At 35.2% G+C, this 21118-nt stretch overlaps 2 protein-coding genes across 2 annotated transcripts; one reads left to right on the top strand and one right to left on the bottom strand.

Moving 5' to 3' along the window:
• Positions 1 to 5364: 5364 nt before the first annotated feature.
• LOC111988815 (large ribosomal subunit protein eL30) lies at positions 5365 to 8127 on the bottom strand. Its single transcript, XM_065771885.1, has 5 exons — positions 7972 to 8127; positions 7763 to 7868; positions 7547 to 7648; positions 5722 to 5790; positions 5365 to 5630 (listed from the first exon to the last, which is right to left on the bottom strand). Exons 1-5 carry the CDS (start codon positions 7990 to 7992, stop codon positions 5590 to 5592), a joined length of 339 nt encoding a protein of 112 aa, XP_065627957.1. The 5' UTR covers positions 7993 to 8127; the 3' UTR covers positions 5365 to 5589.
• Positions 8128 to 10565: 2438 nt separating this feature from the next.
• Positions 10566 to 19096, top strand: LOC111988818 (aspartic proteinase-like protein 1). Its single transcript, XM_024020615.2, has 10 exons — positions 10566 to 11194; positions 11266 to 11410; positions 12880 to 13121; positions 13272 to 13499; positions 13616 to 13754; positions 13831 to 13901; positions 13987 to 14086; positions 14852 to 14912; positions 15058 to 15129; positions 18647 to 19096. The coding sequence occupies exons 1-10, from the start codon at positions 10857 to 10859 to the stop codon at positions 18877 to 18879; spliced, it is 1629 nt and encodes a 542-aa protein (XP_023876383.1). The 5' UTR covers positions 10566 to 10856; the 3' UTR covers positions 18880 to 19096.
• Positions 19097 to 21118: the final 2022 nt, after the last annotated feature.

Here is a 21118-nt window from a genome sequence, read left to right as displayed (position 1 = left end):
TTCTTATCATCTTGATTCATGCCTGAAGTTCATCCTTATCGTTGGAACTGCCAAGAAGGTCACTCAAACCACCTGGGTATTTGCTTGACCGATATCTCTCATATTCGAGGAGGACATACTCCTCAGACTATATTATTCTATCATTTCCTTGCATGGTTGTCCAATCTAGGGTTTTTCTCCATCATTTACCCCTCCTCGGACGTACCCACATCTTCAAATAGGGCCCAAGGCCCAATATATAAATTTAGGCTTTTATCCCCACAATAGTCCCTCAAAATTCTAATTTTTCCCTTGCATTCGAGGAGAATAAAAATGGGATTTTGATCTGCCACAGAAATAAAGGTTAAAAATGTAAAAATTACCTGATTTTACACATGTGAGAGCATAGATTTAGGCGTTTCATCATTACTGCTGACGTTTCGATATTTACGAAGCGTTATTAATTGCTCTAGGCGGCGTTTTGTCTTTTGCATCCAAAGGTGAGCCAATGATCCAACGGACAACGTTTTTCCTCAGAATTTGGGCGGGATAATTCCCACTCATTTTCTGACCCCTATATAAAGCCTCAAAGGAGATCATTTCTCCTTTACTTCACGATTTCTCAAACTTTCCAGCAAACTCAGGCATTTAAACTTACAAAGCTTTTTAAATCATCAGTATCATTTTCTCACAAATTCACAAGAATCCTACTAAGGACTTAAGGATCTTTCCCCAACCTAGTTCGCGTAAGTCCTAATTTTTCCAAATCTTTCATTCCTCCTCAGCCAGCTATTTTTTTTGAGATAGTTACAATACACATTCTGTTAATCTCACTGCTCGAACTATTTTTTCCTCTCTAAACTTTCAAATACTTTGTGCATGAATAAGTGTCAATTAAGCTATATGAAATTCAAAGTTAGAGCTTGCACTAAGTTTATTTAAGTAAAAATACTAAAGATACTATAAGTTTACTGTATAATATTTACAATCTAACACGTCACTATCAATAAAAAATTAATCATGACATTTATTTATTATATTGTTTAAGAATTGACTTGCGCCACTACAATTGAGTAAGTGGAAGCCCTGACATGGAAACTACGTAACAATCAAAAGCATGTGCAAGCAAGATGTGATCAAAGATGAAGCTTGGAAGAATCGTTTGGTTGTCTTACTGTTCTGCCAATACACCTGCGACTCAGCCTGTAGTGAGAAAAGAGAAACCATCAGGAAGGTACAAGTTGGTTTGGCTTAATATTAGAATCCCTCAATGTTCCTTCATATTAAATATGGCTTGCTTTAATTCTAGATTCTACTTGTGATAGACTAGCTAGGTGCATGATATAAGGGTGATGAGAGTAATGTCACAATCACATGATTGGGAAATGAAAACTTTGACTTCACATTAATTATTGTTCTTGTCAGCGACATGAAATGAATCTTCCTAGCTAATTCATACGTAAGAGAAACATTGTTTATATTAAAGCCACGTAATTTTATGAAATGAAAGAACTGTATATTAACATGCTAAGCTATCTATGCCAAAGGCTGCTGGTGGAGGCCAGCTGAGGAAGGAAATTTCAAAGTGAATTTTGATGGGGCAATTTTTAATGAAAAAGAATAGAGCAGCTGGGATCATAGGAGTGATTGTGCGAGACCACCATTGAAATCCAGTAGCAGCAATGAGCCAAGCTAGCAGTGAATTTGGGAAAGGAGCTCAGCATCAAATTAAAGAGCCACGTTCGAAGGTGATTCAGAGAGAGATTGTCGTGAAAGCACTGAAGGAGGAAGATAGTTGTATGACTTTTTTTTGGACAGCTCATGGAATAGAAGACGCGAAGTGTGATGCTCAAGATCTCGATTGGTTCTCGGTTTACTCAAATCAGACGTGAAGGGAACTCCATAGCTCATGCACTCGAAAGAACTAGTCATAAACTAGGAAATGCATAAGAAAATGTAATGTAAAATTTGTTGATTAAAATCAATGTTATGAGTTTCATTTCGGACCCATTTCTAAAACAAAATATTTAAGTATTGGCTTATTTTGATATATTGTTTCAAAATGTCCTAAGGTTTGTAAGAAAAATTTAAAATTTCGGCCAGAAATGAAATGAAATCGATAACATTAGATTAAATAATGAATGTATTATTAAAAGCATTTTCTATTTTTATAATTTTTATGTAATAGAACATATAATGTATTTTGAATTCAACAAAAATAGTAATAATATATATATATATATATATGAAAAACGTAATTTGATAAAAAAAAATTAATTACATAATTATAATTAAACTTATATCTCTAACATTACTTTTTTTTTTTTTTTTGAAAACTAGCATTGCTCTTTTTTTTTTTTAATGTACAATTTCATTCTATGAAACACATATAACTTGTTACATTAAATTTAAATTATTATATAAGTTTAGAATTATAGCATTTTTTTTACCATATTATTGAAACTTTTATTTTACAATAATTTATTATTTTTATTGCTTTATTAGGGCCCATGCCTCTAATTACCAATGCTTATTTTAATTGTATTTTTTAACCCAAAACTAAAGAAACGAAATTTCATACTTTTTTTTACCCAAATTTAAGAAAAATATAAAATTTTGAGCCAAAAACTTATAAAAAAGGACCTACAAAAAGAATTAATTAAGATCCAACTAATCCAAAATGGACTGAACTGGATTAAATTGCTTATATTAAAATGGCTCCACAAAAATATAACAACAATAAATGTTTCAAGAGACTTGCCCTTAAAACATTGCCTTTTTATCCATAGATTAGGAACTGAAATTGTGAAGAAATGGAATATATTATGAAAGATATTACGTTCACAACATTTTTATAACAAATCATAAATGGTTAGTTGTAATTTGTTCAAATTTGAAACTAACATTAAAATTACTTTTTTACCCCAACAATAACAACCAGTAATAACCTGTCACTTAGGATTTGTTGTAAATATGTTATGGATATATCATTTCTCATATATTATTTATCTTTTTTCTTCTTTTCTTTTAAGATTTCTTTCAGGAGAATGTTTCAAAATTTTATAATAAAATTAAGGCCAGACTTGGGTCTCAGCTACCTTGAAACCAAGCCCAAAACTTGAGCACACGAGTGATTGAACACAGGCTCAAGGTAGGGTTTGGATTGGGCGTCTGCGTTTATAAGTTTGCGTTTTCCTCTTTTTTTTTTTCTTTTTTTTTTTTTTGTCACATGCAGTTCAACTTTTACGGACAAGGGTCGTCAATGGGCCGGGTCGGGCTGGCCCGACCAATTTTTACTTGGCCCATGGGTTCAATGGACTGGGCATAATGGGCTATTAACTAGTTAACGGGCCGAGTCGGGTTAGGCAGAAAGAGAAAACCTCAGCCCATGACCCTGCCCATGGGCAATGCCTATTTTGTCTTTAGCAAGCTGGGCTATCGAGTTGGGCCTAATGAGCTACTCTTGGACTTGTGTTAGCATATTATTTTATTATTTTTATAAGGAAAGAATCAATTTTTATAAGGGAATAATCAATCTATTTTTTTAAAGTAAAGAATTAAAGAATTTAATACTTAATTACAAATTTTTTTACAGTCAAATCTATTTAATTTTTTGTTTTGTTGATGGAAACCTATTTTTTTTATTTTTTTATTAAGGCTTTAAATAGATTTTTATTTTTATCTTTAATAAAAAAAAAAATGTCAAATGGTTAATTCCAATTTGCTAGACTACTAGAAAAATATATATTTAGTAAATTAAGTTTAGCACAATTACTTTGAGTATCTTAGTAGTTTAGGGAGTTCTTTTAAAAAATTCTTCTATAATATCTTAAGATCAATTCTTCATACACTTCCTACATATTTTTGTTATAAATTATGAGTTATTGGGTTAGGTCAATGGGCTGGGCAACGAGTTGGGCTACTGGGCTAGTCCATCGAGTACCCATGGGCATAAAAACTAGCCCATGACCTGACCCACTGGGCTAGTAGGCTACCCATGAGTCACAATAACAACGGGCTGGGCCGCCCATTAGCCCGATGGGCCGTCGGGTTTTTGGGTCGAGCTATGGGCCGTAGACTGTTTGATGACCCTTAAGCACTATAGTAGCACTGTTCACGGGACCCACACCAACTTTATTAAAATATATATATATATATATATATTAAAAATAGGTCATACGATACTATTCATAGATTTAAAAATTATTTTGCTACAGTGTTTTCAGTTTTCATTTTTTAATTATATCTAACCGGACCCCAAGTATTCATATGCACAGATTTCAAGAGGCAAGGTATGCAAGCCAACTATTCAGTCTAGTCCGTCAGTTATCTAATTCAGGCCCAAGCATTGATATACATAACCGGGCTAACATAAATTGAAACCTTTAGGGTCCGTTTGTTTTGGGTGAAAACAATTTCAGAAAAGCATTTTCCGTAAAATATGCTATTTGGGTGCGCAAAGAAAATTGGATCAAACGGAAAATCATTTTCGTTGACCTTCAATAATGCCTTCTGATTACGAAAAATCATTTCCGTTTTCATTTTACCTTCAATTCACTTCCGGAAAAAGAGAGAGAGAGAGAAAGAGAGAGAGCACGAGGAAGAAGAGAGAGCTGACGACCCACAAACCCAGAGCTCAGAGCTGACGACCCACCGGCACGAGCCGTCGACCCACGACCCACCAATCTTCGAACCAGAGCCGGCGGCCTACGATCCCAGAGCCCAGAGCCTTCGACCCAGACCTTCGACCCATCGCCTTTGACCTTCGACCTTCGAACCATCGCCTTCAACCCAGACCTTCGACGACCTAGACCATCGACCCAAATCTCGTCATCGACCCAGACCCAGACCCATCGCTCTCTCTTCCTCGATCTCGTCGACGACTCAGTTTTGTTTTTTTAAAGTTTGATTGTTGTTGTTATTGTGGTGGTGTGGTGGTGATGTTTTGGTGGTTGTGGGTTTTGATTACTGGAATTTGCTGCCAGAATTTTTTGTTGAATTGGCTGTGATGTTAAAATTTTTTGTAATAAAATTTGTTTGAATGCTGAAAAAATAGCTGAAAAAATGTGAAAAAATTGTAGAAAAATAGCATTTTCAAAATAGAACCAAACACATGAAAATATTTTCCACAACAATTTTTATAATACAACCAAACACTTAAAAATATTTTCCTTTCCCGAAAATAGCATTTCCAGAAAATAAGCTATTTTCCAGAAATTATTTTACGCGAACCAAACGGACCCTTAGTTCAATTTAACTCAGTGTTCAAACATAATTCACAAACTAAAAAAGGTAAAATAAAAATCAGTCTATTTCTCAATAGCTTCTGTATTTATGATAGCAAGGATTCAATTGTAGCAGCTTAAGTTGAAATAGTCTAGCATGTTAATCTTAAATGGTTAAGATGACTGAATCATTTCATTAAACAACAGAAACAACTTCACGCAAATAAAAAATAGCAGGGTCTTTGAAAGCTCATTAACATAACAAAATTTTGCTAATGGAAGGATGCAGTGGTGTATTTTAATAACAGCTCAAATTTGAAACTCTACCAAAAGTTCTAAAGAACAAAATTATACTAGTTTCAGGACTTGATCACCAAAAAGCATCTCAATGATCACCAGGGAGTGACTTGATGATATCTGAATCACCTGTAGAAAATACCAAACCGTAAAAGAAGTCAAACCAATCTGTCACAACAATTATAAAGTCATATAATGAGAATACAAATTTGAGGTGTACCTGGATCAATAATGCTAAGGCACGACACGCGAAAATACTTTCCACATGCTGTACCTAGGTCAACATTGTCTGGAAGCACAAACAAGCCACAATGGGAAAGGCAAAGAGTTTAAGAGATTGAGTACCATAACTCATATCGTATTAATTATAAAGAAACATATCAATAATTGAATTATATAATAAATGACATCAACCAGTACAGAGTTCCTGCCGTGTAAGTGAAAATAATCTGTCATGTTCTGCAGTTTGGTTATAGACAATAAGAGGGAACAAAGAAAATTTTTGTAAATATGCTTAAGCAACATAGCATATTCTGGATGACTTTTTTTTTTTTCTTGTACTTTCTAGGAACTAAAGCCAGCTAAAATCTTCTTTTTTTGGCCTCCTTGGCAGCTTGGCATGAGCATAAACTGCAAAGCTTGTTAGAGGCAGGCATGCCTTTAAATTACCCTGCAACTGGTTTTGGCAGGGTGAGTTCTACTAGCTAGAGGTGAGTCCAATAGGCTCTTATTTAGAAAGGTTCCCTGTATTATCAAAAGAATCTACTTCTTTTTCTTCCTTTTTTAATAAATCTACTTGGTTGGCCTAATGATTTCAAGGCTGATATGCTGGGGCTCACCAACCCAAAATATTGAGACTATGGATTGGTTGTTGTTGAACAATAAAATCACTTCAAACAACAAGCAGAGGAGTCTTCAATAATAGAAATTCATACATATTAACAATGGCAACTTGATGTCGAACATTTTGTGCATCACAGTAGGACAACTAATCATATAATCTTGGTGCCATATGTTCAAGAGTTATAACCCAGAAAAATGAGAGGAAGAAAAGGGGCAGGTGCAGTTGACCTGAATCCAAAGAAGAACAAGATGTGAACACAAAAGGATGGCTACTTGTGCACAAGAAAAAATTACAGAGTAGGTTTATGGAATTAAATAAGGATACACCTAAGTGCTCTTCTATGGTGAGTAAACCAAGCCAGGACACCCCCATTAATTTTCATGTATGAGACACCGAAGCTTGCTTTTGAGCAATGCGTCACATGAACCTATTTAAATTGACATCAAGAGATAAACATTCATTCAAGCGAAATATAAGGGAATTCCATGTTTAACACGTTTTTTCCAATGATAACGCGCTACAGAAATCCTGATTTCCTTAGGTAATGGGCAGGTATCATATGCATTGTATAGTTCATCCAGTTAATTAATTGCAAAATACAGGGGTCACTTCCTACCTAATGACCTGAAGAATTGTTCCAAATCAAATGAGTCTTTGAAGTTTGAACAAGGCTATGTACTTAAGAAATGTTATAGGATAGTCGTTAGGTCCAAACAAACCACGACCTATCAAGAGATTCCTGATTTCTGAGTTAAACAGAGTCCATTACAAAGCTCACTAAATAGCATCACACCATTTTCACTATTCATACGAAACCAATCAAAAACCATTTAGCCCAGTTGAAAAAACATTCTCCCATTATCGGGCTGTAACAATAATCCAACCTAATTTAGTTTTAATAGGACCATCTCCATTTCAAGTGAACAGGTTTTTAAAATGTCAGTTTAGTTTCCAAAATTATTGTTTAGATGTTCACATAATCTAATTATGAATTGTTTATACAAACTGTACATAAAACCAAAACAAGTTCAAAAAAATTGAAAAACATTTTCATTAGATGATTGGTCCAGAACCAAATTGAACCAGATATACAGTTCCAATATCCAATAATGTAGGTACTATACATACAGACAACATCAACTAACTAGGAAATAGGAAAAGCAGATGGTATTGTATGAACTATGAAGTATGAAAGACTTACTTCCGCTGAAATGGTGGACCCCAACCTTGGCAAGCATGGCGTAGTATTCAATCTCGGACTTGCGGAGTGGTGGGCAATTGTTAGATATCAAAATCAACTTCCCTGCAATTCCCAACAAAATCTCAATCACCCATAATATTCAAAATCTTTGAGAAACATATATACGTAAAAAAAAAAAAAAAAAAAAAAAAAGGACCCAGAAAAGAAAAAAAGAACCTTTGGAGTTACGGAGAGAGCGGAGGACGGTTTTGTAACCGAGACTGTACTTGCCGCTCTTCATAACCAGGGCCAGCCTGTTGTTTATGTTCTCATGAGTCTTCTTCTGCTTATTGTATTTTCATTTGTGTTAAAAACCTTAGTAAATCAATTTAAACTTAGGCTATAATAGTAGAGTTTAAGAGAGAGAGAGAGAGAGAGAGAGGTACCGTCTTCTTCCCCGCTGCCATTTTTGCTGCTGATTGCTCAAAAATACGATTTTGGAAAATGGGGTTTTGGTGAAAAAGTTTTTTCTGCAAGCGGCGATGCGAGAATAATGATGTAAGGAGGTGTGTGTATATCGCTATGTTGTAGGGTTTTGGCAACAACGATATTAGAAGCTAAAAGGGCCGTGAACTTTAAGGTATCACTCTCGGCCTTGTCTGTCATTGTTTTTTTTGTTCCTGGGCCTTGCAATCTAAGACAAGGGGTTTTGATAAAGTAATAGAATCTATTTTGAGGTGAGATATTTGAAACCCAATTGCCATATCAAATTTGGTCCAAAATGAACGGGCCAAAGTTCAGACTAAGTGCTGGTGGTGGTGAGGTCTATATCTATGTTAAGGGCCTGTTCTTATTGGATGCCATAATAATATTGTTTGGCCCTACCTACCTTTTGAACGGTTAAACCTTATGGAATGTCCAGTCGTTTGACTGCGTTTTGAGGATCTTTTTACACTATCTCATTATGCAATTTTGAGGCTCTTTAACCATCCATTAACTCCTAACTTGAGTAGATTCTCCTAACCTAAGCCGCCCAAATTGACAAATATTATTCCAAATTTACTCATGATTGTCGCATTGTTCAATCCCCAACCCTTTTTCTTTCTTTTTAATCTTTTTTTTTTTTTTCCACCTTTTTTTTTTGGTACAAAAAAAAAAAAAAAAAAAAAACAAAAAAATTACACAGTACTCGAGTTTGGTAAACTTGAGTACTGTGTAAATTCTTTTTTATCTCCATTTTATTTATAAAACGTACTCGAGCCTGGTATACTCGAGTATTGTGTTGCATGGAACTCGAGTTTACCAAGCTCGAGTACCACATAATTTTTTTTAATCGCGCAAATTCCAGCTCAGCAGCGCCACGGTGGCAAAATTCAGAGGAACTCGAGTTTCTGAAACTCGAGTTCTTGAAAAAGTGGTAGTTTCCTATTTATTTCCGAAACAGTGTTTTTTTCCTAAAAATTTCAAAAATAAGTGGTATTGGGCCATTTTGGCCCAATTGCCATATCAAATTTGGTCCAAAATGAACGGGCCAAAGTTCAGACTAAGTGCTGGTGGTGGTGAGGTCTATATCTATGTTAAGGGCCTGTTCTTATTGGATGCCATAATAATATTGTTTGGCCCTACCCTACCTTTTGAACGGTTAAACCTTATGGAATGTCCAGTCGTTTGACTGCGTTTTGAGGATCTTTTTACACTATCTCATTATGCAATTTTGAGGCTCTTTAACCATCCATTAACTCCTGCACTTGAGTAGATTCTCCTTAACCTAAGCCGCCCAAATTGAACAAATATTATTCCAAATTTACCTCATGATTGTCGCATTGTTCAATCCCCAACCCTTTTTCTTTCTTTTTAATCTTTTTTTTTTTTTTTTTGGGGTGGTTCCACCCTTTTTTTTTCTTTGGTAAACACAATGCTTCTATTGTGTCATTTATCGAAATTTATATAACATTTAAGAGTTAAAGTATATTATTTATTATTGTTACGCTCCTATTAAGTCACAATAGCATAATATTTTGGTATACTTCAGTTCATTCAGTTCACTTACTTGAGATGATATCTTTTCAATTTAAAAAATGTGTATGTAAGAGCATTAACATTAGAAATGCTAATTGCTAAAATTTTAGCATTTAGCACGCTAAACATCAAAAAACTACCTACATCATATATGCCAAATCTCAACACATTTGGCATGGAGCTACAATAATATTCTAAATTTTGGCATTAATTCCTCTCTCTCTCTCATCCTTCTTTGGTGGTGGGTTTTTGGGATGGCGATTTATGATCTTGTTTTTTATGGTAGTAGTCTGTGAATCGTTGATTTTTGTCTCATCCCTCTCTTTATGGGCTGATCAAGGAAGTAGTTTTGGGTTTTGAGTGTCGAGTTATTAGGTTGCTATTTAGTGGTCAGTTGGGTTTCGAATGTGGGTTGTAGTGCTAGTTCTAGCAGTTGTGGTTTTGGATGTGGGTTGTGGTAATTGGGTAATTCTTGGTAGTTGTAGTTTAATTTGGTAGTATTTTTGTTTTTTTAATTAAATGGTGATTTTTTTAGTTATTTTAATAAATAATGTGTTAGTATAAAATATGTGATATAAAGTGTATTATAAAATAGTATGTTAAACTAGGTAAAGTAAGTTTTAACGGAATTAGCTGAGTCTACAGCTCTGCCACTCACTTGTGGGCAGGTTGCGACAAAAACAGTGAATTTTATTGAATTGAAAACCCTTTCACAGACTCTCTCCCCGAAAGTCCAAAAAGCCAGAGCGCAATCCCGGAAATCGAAAAAGGCAAAAACACGAAGGCGCAGTCACAGGCACAGCACATAGTTTGTAGACACATAGTCATCGGATCCCATTGCGTGGCAATATCTGGTTGCACCACCTTAATCCCAACATCATTACTCCTTTTTTTTTTGTTCAGCTTCACTGTCTTATCTTAATCCTCTCACTTAAAAAAATACTTCCAAAATCAAAACAAACACAAGAACCCAAAAACCCACTCCCCCCATATATAATAAAAAAAAAAAACACAAATCATCACACACACAAAAACACTTTCAAACTACTCTGCACGTGATGCGCACTGCGCCCACTCGCCCTTCTCGAAATTCCCACTACTCACCCAGTCACCTCCCCTGCTTTCTCTGCCACGTTCACGGGCACACACTGTGCGCACTACACCCCCAATGCGCACCTTAGCGTAATTTTCCTCACTCTCTCTTATTTCAAATTCTTCATATAACAAAAAGCCACACTGATCAAAACACTTCACTCTCACTCCCTCAAAAAAAAGTCTCTCTCTTTCTTACTCTCTCTCTGCGTTATTTTCGATGGCGAATCGTGCGGTTCTGTTGGTTTTTTTGGTGGTGGCTAGTTACTTCGTTGTTGTGATTAATGGGTCGGGTGGGGCTTTGACGTTGTCGTCTTCGAAGCTGATACACCGGTACTCCGAGGAGGCGAAGGCGTTGTGGGTTTCGAGGAGTGGGAATGTGGATGTGAAGTGGCCAAAGAAGAACAGCTTGGAGTACTTCGAATTGCTCGTGAGAAACGACTTGACGAAGAAGAAGAAGAAGAAGACGAGGCAAAACATGAAGCTCGTTAACCACTACGACTTGCTTTTCCCTTCCCGTGGCAGCCAAACCTTGTTCTTTGGCAATGACTTAGCTTGGTAAACTCTCTCTCTCTCTCTCTGTTATTTATTTATTTTTTTGAAAATAATTTAAATGTTTTTGAAAACAGGTTGCATTACACATGGATTGATATAGGAACACCGAATGTGTCGTTTATGGTAGCGTTGGATGCTGGAAGCGATTTGCTTTGGGTCCCATGTGATTGCATTAATTGCGCTCCCTTCTCTGCTACTTATTACAATAACACTATGTTGGTACGTTCTTTTATTTATTTTATTACTGTTCTTGTTTTTGTTTACTATGATTTCTTTGCTTATCTATTACAATAGACCTTGTTTTAATTACTAAGATTTATTATGTTTCTAAAACATATGCTAATAATGAAATTACAATCTGAACAATGATGAAATTCTGGATCTTACTGGTTTTCTGATCCTCACATAATATTTGTTGTTAGAAATTATACTTGATAGTTTGTTTAATGGATGAATATTAAAAAAAAAAAGGGCAGGAAGAAAAATCTTGTGTCCCCAAGGTAGCATTATTGGGAGGGGACCACGTACCAGGAAGTTCAAATTCTATATTTGTCCTCCCTCCATTGAAGACGGTATCTCATGCCCCTCGGTATATACATCACCCCTCTCTTCAAAAATTATCTAACAACAACATATGTTCTTTTCTCCCTCTCTCTCTCTCTCTCTCTCTCTCTCTCTCTCTCGCTCTCTCAACATGTGGGTCCCACACAATATTCAATCTTTTAGGGGTGCTTACATCTATATATAAAAATGTGTTCATTTTTTTAATGGGTTGAAATGGGTCATGTTCACATGATTCAAATACATGTTTATTAAACGGCACGATTGAGGGGTTTTGATGTATAATTATTAAATAAGTCGGGTTAGGTTTAAGGGAGTAATATTTAGGTACTTTCAGAGCACAGAAAATGATGCTCTTTCCTCTCACATTCATGGTGGAGCCACTCATTATATTCATTCATTGTGGGGTTCATTATGAATGCAAGGAGAGGAGCACCATTTATCCATCCTTCGGGAGTACGTAAGAATTTTCCAAGTTTAAGCTATGTATTTGAATGCCTTACCTGAACACAACATGATCGCAACCCCTAACATGAATTGCTACCCTATTATGGGGTCCACATGTTGTGAGAGAGAGAGAGAGAGAGGATATGTATGTCCAATGCATAAGATAATTATATATTGCTTTGCTCCCCTTGGAGCCAAAAAATTACGTGTAAAATAATTCTGTGTTGTGCTTAACTGCATCTCATTTAAATTCTCTCTCTCTCTCAAATGATATTTTTTTCTTCCCTCCATTATATACTTGTTGCTTATTCATGTCACTTGAACTAAGAGTGCTTTTGCTTCTATAGATTACATGTTCTTGTTCACCAATAAGACCAATGGATTGGTTACTTGTAAAGGAGTTTAAATCGGCAAAATATATTTGTTAAATTATATTTTTTATTGTTTCTTATCCAAAAAAATTAACTTTTTTATTGTTATTTCTATATAAATCTTTCCATCTGCTCTCCCCCCTCTCTCTCTCTTCCCTTTTATTCTGCATTTTAATTCCTGAATAAATGTGGAATGTAATTGCTTTGCACTGGTGCGGTAGTTGAGCTAAGAATTGTAAAAGGTTTAGCAGTTAATTCCAGTGATTGATTGGCAGGTGCTCCCTCGTGTTTGGGGCATCAATTATGCAGGATAAGGATTTGAGTGAATATAACCCATCTTTATCAAACACCAGCAAGAATCTACCTTGCAGCCATCATTTATGCAAACTGGGTACCAATTGCAAAGGTCCTAAGGAGCCCTGTCCATATATTGTTGATTATAGCTCAGAAAATACATCAACTTCTGGATTTTTGGTTGAGGACAAATTGCATTTGGCATCGGTTAGCGATCATGCAACAAAAAATCATGTGCAGGCTTCAGTCATTTTAGGGTGTGTTTGTTTGTCTTCCTTTGTTTCTGCTGCTGTTATTATTATTTTTACAATTTTCTTTTGGACTGGTATGCATAGCATATTTCTTTCTGATGCTTAAACTTGTTATGTTTCCTTTCTTTTTTTGGGTATTCAATTTTGTCAAAGCAGCTGTGGCAGGATACAAAGTGGTAGTTATTTGGATGGAGCTGCTCCTGATGGTGTTATGGGACTGGGACTTGGGGATATTTCAGTTCCAAGTTTGCTTGCAAAAGCAGGACTGATTCAAAATTCTTTTTCAATTTGTTTTGATGAGAATGATTCTGGGAGAATTCTTTTTGGGGATGAAGTGTTTGCCACCCAACAATCTACTCCATTCTTGCCTTTTGCAGGAAAATCGTATGCCTTCTATTTCTGACCATGGTTAGCTAAGTGAATTCTCTTGGCAAGGCCTTAGTCCTAGAGATGGTATTCTTGGCATGCCATTTTCTAATTAGTCTGTTTTGCTGTTTCAGTGATGACTATTTTGTTGGACTAGAGCATTATTGTGTTGGGAGTTTCTGTCTCAAGCTAACCCAATTCCAAGCTTTGGTTGACAGTGGCACATCCTTCACATATCTTCCAACAGAAGTCTATGAAAAAATTGTTTTCGAGGTGCTTCCTGTTTTTAATTTTATAAAGCTTAAGTTCTTCCCTATCATGGCCTGAAGATTGTTTTTTCTTAGTACAGTTTGACAAGCAAGTGAATGCTACCAGGATTCACCTTCAAGACAGTCCCTTTGAGTACTGCTATAATGCCAGGTTGGATTCTAGATGACATGATTTTTTTTGGAATCCTCTTACCAGTTCTTAAGAACTTATAGTCATCTGTTCATTTGTGTAACAGTTCACAAGAGTTGCATAGCATTCCTAGCATGAGACTCATGTTTACCATGAACCGAAGCTATCCAATCCATAATCCCTTATTAACTGACTCTGAGAATCAGGTAAGTCTATATTGTAGATTGTATCCATTTTAACATAAACTCTTGCGACTACTCTTCTCCAAGAACTGAGTTTGCAAGAAAGTGGACCGTGTGTCTAATATTGCATCAAGGAATGAAAGTCCACATTAAAAACAAAATTTATTTTGTGTGTGCGCGCACCTCTGCGCGCAAGCGTTTGTGACATAGTTGTCAATATCTAGTACTCCTTGGGTGGATCTACATGTCATTGCCACTATACTCATCCATGTTTCCTCAGAGCCATCTGGTGATGTGAACTGATATGAAACACGTCAGGAAAAGTAAAATAACTGGCTGCGTTTCTGTGGTATATGTAATTTGTGTTTTTATGCGTGCCTTTTTTTCATTTTTTTTTTTTTTTCCTTTGGGGGTTGAGGGGGTTGGCTATATTGAGTGCATAAACCTCTTTATCCCCTGATTGTCAACCATCCGTTGATTTAAATCATTTCTTGTTCTTCCCATCTGCAAACAGATATTTGTTTCTTTCCTCTCAAATATATTCTGTATACTCACTCTCAATTTAAAAAGTTGTCATGTCTATGGGATTTCCAGAAAGAACATAAAAAAATCATCTTTAATTACCAGGAAACATGACAAGCACATTTTTTCGTTATATTTCTAGCAAGGTCCTACTTAACACAAAAAGATTTTTCTAGTAAAATCCTATAGTGATTTGATGCTGGGACTGCTCATATGAAAGGATGCCGTTATAATGGATAGATATTAATTTTCTGGAATTTGGTGCAGGCATTTTCTAACTTTTGCTTAACTTTACTACCAACGGATGGTGAATATGGTATAATTGGACGTAAGTGTACCTCTCTGCTTCTTGTATTCCTAAACAATTCGCTTGCTTCTTGTCCTTCATCTTTATGTGTTTGTGTGTCACACAATTACATACTTGTGTGTACATATGATGTATTGATTTCTCTGGGTTAACATATCCGTTGCAGAGAACTTCATGAAGGGTTATCGCTTGGTTTTTGATAGGGAAAATTTGAAGTTGGGCTGGTCAAAATCCAATTGTAAGTAATGATGGTTTTCTCATTCTGCTTATTTTAGATATTCATTTGGTTAATCCTTTTGAAGGAAAACGCTGTTTCTCATCTTCTTCAAATCTGGTTTCCACAAGCAGAGTTTGCAACTTTGGGTTAGAAATTGGTTTTCAGTTTAATTACACTGAATGTTAAAGCAAGTAATTGGCAGAATTTCTTTTTGGTGATCCTTTGAATTATTGCTTAGTTTTTTCTCCTCGGTTTCAAACTGCTTGTGAAGAATTGATATTATTTGAAGGATAGGTTTAGGCCTTTGCAAGACTTGTGAAGCTTGGCAGAATTTTTCCCCACTTTTTGTCATTCAAAGTCTGTCTCAGCTTTGACACAAGCTAGCCCTTACTAGACTTTTTGTATCGTTCAATGTGATATTAGCTGATCTGAAGTCCATAATGAAATCTGATTATCCTAACAGCAAATCCATGTCTAGCCTCAGGTTTATTTTTGGGCTTGGATTTTTCGTTAAAGTCAATCAGACACGAGTAAATTATATAGAAGATATAATTTCAAGTAATTAAATAAATAGATGTGTAGGTCAATTTGAAATTTTTGAAGAGAGAAGAATACTATAAATCTATGGTACATGTTGAGTACAACAATAATGAATGGGTCATACGGCTGTGAACGAACTGAGCTGAGCCGAGTATTGGAAGTTTAGGATTTGTTCATTTAAATTTATTTTGAACATGAGCTAAGCTCGAACTCATTATCAAACAAAATTGCATGTTCAAGTTGGTTCATATTCTTGTCAAACAAGCTTGAGTTTGTTCATGAGCTACTTGATTACAAGTAATAATTTGATATCTTTTGAACTTGTTTACAAATGATGTAAGAGCTCCTATCTCAAAGTTAATTTAAATGGCCATGTTTAGGGAAGAAAATGAAGCGGTTGTAGGGAAGAAAATGCAGCAGATTAACTTTGAGATAGAAGTACATCATTATGTAAGAGCCTGGCTTGTTTAATAATTGAGCCTAAATTTAAGCTTGAGCTTGGTGCATTTGTTAAATAAATGAACATAAACTAGTTTTTTTTTTTTTTTTAAAGCTAAGTTTGAGCTGTTCATTTACATCCATGGTCTCCAGCCTCCACAGCTACTGTGGTCTCTAGGGGCGTCCACGGGAACCCAGAAACCGACCCACCTGCCCAAACCACCCAGGCCAACCCGAAAATCAGCCGACCCGACCCTGCTAACGGTCAGAGATGGGTCTCCGCCACCAAAAACCGACTTAGGCGGGTCGGATGGCAGGTTTTCTTCTTCAAAACCCAATATACCCAATCCGACTGACGAAACCCATGAAAGAAGGCTGGAGTTACCTAGATCCGGTCAGATTCATCGATATTCCGGTGAAAGGTTTGGTAGTTTTTGGTTAAATCCGGTGAAGATCTAGGTTTTCTTCCTTAGATCTGGTGGTGAGATGAAGATTTTGCTCAGATCTATCTAGCGGTGAGATGAAGATTGTGCTTTGATTTTCACTTAGATCTGGCGATAGAGATGAATTTTTCGCTCAAATCTGAGTTTGATGTGATGGTTTTTGCTTTGATTTTTGCTTAGATCAGGTGATTTTCGCTCAAATTTGGGCTTGATGTGCTGATTTTGAGCTTCGATCCGGCGAAGATCTGGTGCTTGTGCTTCGATTTTCACTTAGATCCGGCAATAGAGATGACTTTTTCGCTCAAATTTGAGCTTTATGTGATGTTTTTGCTTCGATTTATGCTTAGATCCGGTGATTTTCACTCAAATATGGGCTTGATGTGGTGATTTTGAGCTTCGATCCAGTGAAGATCCGGTGATTGTAACTTAGTATGAGCTTGACTAACCCAACCGTTGTCCACCAGAGTTCGATCTGACTCGACCCGAGGTCATCTGCGGTCGGTGGCGGGCCGTTCAGCCATCCACCCGATGTAAGTGGGTTGGGCATAAACCTGACCCGAACCGACCCGTGGACACCCCTAGTGGTCTCCCAGCTGTTCAATTTTACCGCCTTCTTATACCTTTCACAATAATCTCTCCCTTCGCCAAAGGAAAGGAAAAAGGAAAAAGAAAAAGATGAAGAAAGACCACATCTTTTCAAAATCCCACAAGTATAATTGAGAATTTTTGAAATCTGAAATGCTCAAGAAGTGTTTGGTGACTATTTGCGGGCACAAAGTTATCTCTACTAAAAAGCTTGACCCGCAGGAGTTGTTTTAATCTGCTGATTGGACCGCATCTGTTCTAAGAGCACTGGTTTATGCTTAGAGTGCGAAATGAAAGTGGCTACCCCTTGGACAGATTGGGTGTAGCTTGGTTGCATGCTTCTTCTATACCCATACCAGATAGATATCCATATAAATAATTAAATATTTGGGATTAATAGGCGGGCCACCGGTGTGTGCAATAACCTTTTCATGGAGCCCTTCAACCTTAAAAAATCAGTCTGCGATAACATTGGATGCTTTTTTTTACTATTTTATGCTGTCTCTGTGTTTGGGGTGGAGGGGTTGGGGGGTTGGGGAGGGCTCTTACATTTCTTTTCAGGGTTAATCTGTGTTGGTAGTTCAAACTGCTCTTGCTTGCATAGTTTTTCTGTGTTTGGGGTGGAGGGGTTGGGGGGTTGGGGAGGGCTCTTACATTTCTTTTCAGGGTTAATCTGTGTTGGTAGTTCTAACTGCTCTTGCTTGCATAGTTTTTAGGGTGGCTGTTGACTGATGTATTGTGTTTCCAGAAAAAGGTCGTTGAAGGTGTTGGTTATACCAGTGCATTACAAGTGAATATATTGCTAAAAATAAGTAATGTCCTTGATGATTCCACAATTTCATTGAGTTCTTGACTTAAAATTCTTATATATAAATATGAAGAAGTTTCATATTATTATTATTATTATTATTTTTGAGAGAGAAGTTTCATATTGAAGTGTTGTTTATATACCTTGAAAGGAAATATTGGGAAGAGGTAGAGAATGTATAATGTACTTGTATATATGTTAAAGAAGAATATAGCAACCAAAGCCCCCTCAGCTCTTTCTCACAAAAAAAGAAAAAAGAAAAAAAAAAAGCCCTCTCAGCTATGACCTGCCGGAACATTATAAATAATCATTATCTAATGTATTGCCAAGTGGATTTTGTATGTTTGAATAAAACTAAATTTTTGCAGTTTGCCATCTTGTGAGTTGTGTAAAATTTTATTTTTGGGTTATTATTATTATTATTTGTTTGTTTTGCGGCTTTTGCCAACCAGTCCTTTATATTTAATCATTATCTTATGTATTACCAAGTGGATTTTTTATGTTTAAATAAAACTTAATTTTTGCAGTTTGCCATCCTTTGAGTTAAGGATTTATTTTTGGGTTTGTTATTATTATTTTTTACTTGCTTTGTCAGCCAGTCTATATTTTTAGTTAAAAAGGCAATTTTGATCTGTCCTCAATACTTGCTTTCCAATCTGGGATTGAACTTGCTTTCAACATGTAATTCTCAGAGTCTTGACATTTACTCATCTTGAGTCTACAGGTCAAGATATAAATGGTAACCAAGCGCAGCTCAAACCTCCTTCAAATGATGGATCACCAAACCCATTGCCAACCACTGATCAACAGAGCATCCCTAATACGCGTGCAGTTCCACCTGCTGTTGCCAAAAGGGCTTCCTCCAATTCCTCTGTAGCTGTGCCCCAGCAAATTCCCTCTTGGCTTGGTTTGATGATTACATTAGTACTGCTAGTATTCTGTTTGCCAGTCACCTAATTAAATCCCTTCTTGACTTGTAAATCCTATCTACTCTTTACAAGCTTCTAAACTCATGAAATTTGCGTTTTCTTTAGGTTATTGTATTGATAGGGGGTTGATGTGATAGTCATAGTCACCTGTTTTAGTTATCTACTTTTGGTCTATAGGTGTCTTTTGTTTTTGATTATGTAATGTTTAAATGTTGCTGTTAGTACAAAGTTATTTTGAGATGCCACGAATTTGATCATCCTATGCTTTTATCACTTATGTTTAAATTATTGTTAAACGTGATAGGTTTGTTGAAATATAAATTTATTTGGACTAGGGGTGCTCATGGGTTGGTCGAACTTGGGTTAGGGGTGTAACCTGCTCACTCAACCTTACCATCTTTTGGACCTGCTATCGAACTGATGGATCTGGTGAAATGGTTTAATTCAAAGTTTCAAACCTTTGGGTGGGAGATTTGGTCTCGGGATGTAATTTTCTAAAAAGAAATGTTATGTTCATAACGTTTTTATAACAAATATTAAGTAGTAAGTAATTATTGGCTATTACTAGTGAGTAAAAAAGTAATTTCAATTTTGAGTTCAAATTAGAATTAATAATAACTTATCATTTGTTGTGAAAGTGTTATGAAAATACTGCAGACATAATACTTATTCTTTTCTAAAACATAATCAAAATAAAGACTTGGTCATGATTTCGTGAATGCTCATCCATTGGAACTATCTTAGGGTACAAAATTTCAATATTTTTATTTAGATTTTTCTGCTTGAGTTATTTAAGTAACTAAGAGTGACTGTTTTTTATAATTTTTATTTTGTGGAATTTTAAGTGAGGTTAAACTGTTGAAGGGAAAATTTTGTGCAATTTCTTGTGTAGATGTAGGGAATTTTAGGTGAGGTTGTGGGCGGCATTATATGAAATTTCTTTTTTTATTCATTTAAAAAAAAAAAAATTTAAGTGAGGTTGAATTTAAAATTGGTTGTAACCTAAAATTACAATTTTACTTAATATCATTAATATTACTACATATTTTGAAAATTTAGTTGTTGGATTGTATGTTCTTTACGTTTTTAATGCGCATGTTAAATTTTGTTTTAATACACATGTCAAATTTGTACTAATTGGATATTATTTATTATATAATTTATAAGATTATATTTTATGTATAATTTTAAATTACAAAAATTTATAATTTAAACAATTTATTGATAACGTAGTTATTAATATTTAATTTATTAGAAATTTTGGAAGTGTAAAGGATATAAGAAGAAAATATTACCTATTAGTAGATTTGTCAAAATTTACATTCAATAAAAAAATACGTGGATTAAGAACCGCCTTAAGCTAAAATCAATTTTAGTTAATAAATTTTGTCTGATGAAAAATTGGTAGCTTGACCCATCATTCGGAATTGTCTGTGATCCTTTGAGTTGGGTTGGGCCTTGAGGTTTCCAAGTAGTCATAATTCAAACAATAGTGTACTCGGTTTTGATCAACTACAAACCAATGTTTAGTTCAAAAAAATCTAGTATTCGGTTTACCAAAAAAAAAAAAAATCTAGTATTCCTCTCCGATATCTAAATTCCCAGGAATATGATGCCCAAAAATATAAGTATGCCCATATTTTGTTTGATTAGAAATTGATAAGATTTTTAGAAATATGAGATATATTTGATTAATTTTAGGAATATTACAAGTAATTTATTCTTCTTAAACTATCCTTACGTTTATAATACAATCTTTTTTATTTTATTTATTTATTTATTTATTTATTTTATGAATAAGTTTATAATACAATCTTAAGGGCATTATCCATAACTTTTATATGACTTCTTATAAATAAATGATAAGAAAAATAAAAGTTGTGAATTAAGTCAACTCTTCTAAAATTATAGTTCTAATATTTTTGAATAACATATATATGGCCAAAATAATTATTTCAATTTTTTAAATGATTTATTAGGACATTCTACTTTGTGAATCAAAATTATTTAGTTTTAAAAAGACAACAATTTTTAAGCAAGAGATAAAATTAGTAATTTAAAAAAAATAAATATACATATAATTATGAATAGGAGATTGTGGCAGCCCAACCCAAAGTACTCTAAGGCCTTTGAGGTTGGGCCCAATTTATTTATTTAGAGTGGGTCGAGAGTTCCCTGTTATGGATAAATCCCTTTGAGGCTAGCCTAACAGCCCAAATGAAGAAGCTTGTGGCCAAGCTTGAACCTTACCCCGTGCATGTGTTTCT

The sequence above is a fragment of the Quercus suber genome, unplaced genomic scaffold (assembly GCF_002906115.3).
Source record: "Quercus suber isolate HL8 unplaced genomic scaffold, Cork oak 2.0 scaffold_50, whole genome shotgun sequence".
NCBI classification, from domain to species: Eukaryota; Viridiplantae; Streptophyta; class Magnoliopsida; order Fagales; family Fagaceae; genus Quercus; species Quercus suber.
The sequence above is the reverse complement of the archived record's forward strand: the minus strand, read 5'-3'. Positions and strand labels throughout refer to the sequence as shown.

Bases quoted from the DNA above. Each gene is read 5' to 3' on its own strand.
- LOC111988818 (XM_024020615.2), top strand. From the start codon at position 10,857: ATGGCGAATCGTGCGGTTCTGTTGGTTTTTTTGGTGGTGGCTAGTTAC. The intron at 13,902-13,986 runs GTTGGATTCTAG...TTTGTGTAACAG, and splicing joins GAGTACTGCTATAATGCCAG to TTCACAAGAGTTGCATAGCA. The intron at 15,130-18,646 runs GTAAGTAATGAT...TTGAGTCTACAG, and splicing joins GGGCTGGTCAAAATCCAATT to GTCAAGATATAAATGGTAAC.
- LOC111988815 (XM_065771885.1), bottom strand. From the start codon at position 7,992: ATGGCAGCGGGGAAGAAGACG. The intron at 7,649-7,762 runs GTTCTTTTTTTC...TGGGAATTGCAG, and splicing joins CTCTCTCCGTAACTCCAAAG to GGAAGTTGATTTTGATATCT. The intron at 5,791-7,546 runs GTAAGTCTTTCA...TTGTGCTTCCAG, and splicing joins GGTCCACCATTTCAGCGGAA to ACAATGTTGACCTAGGTACA.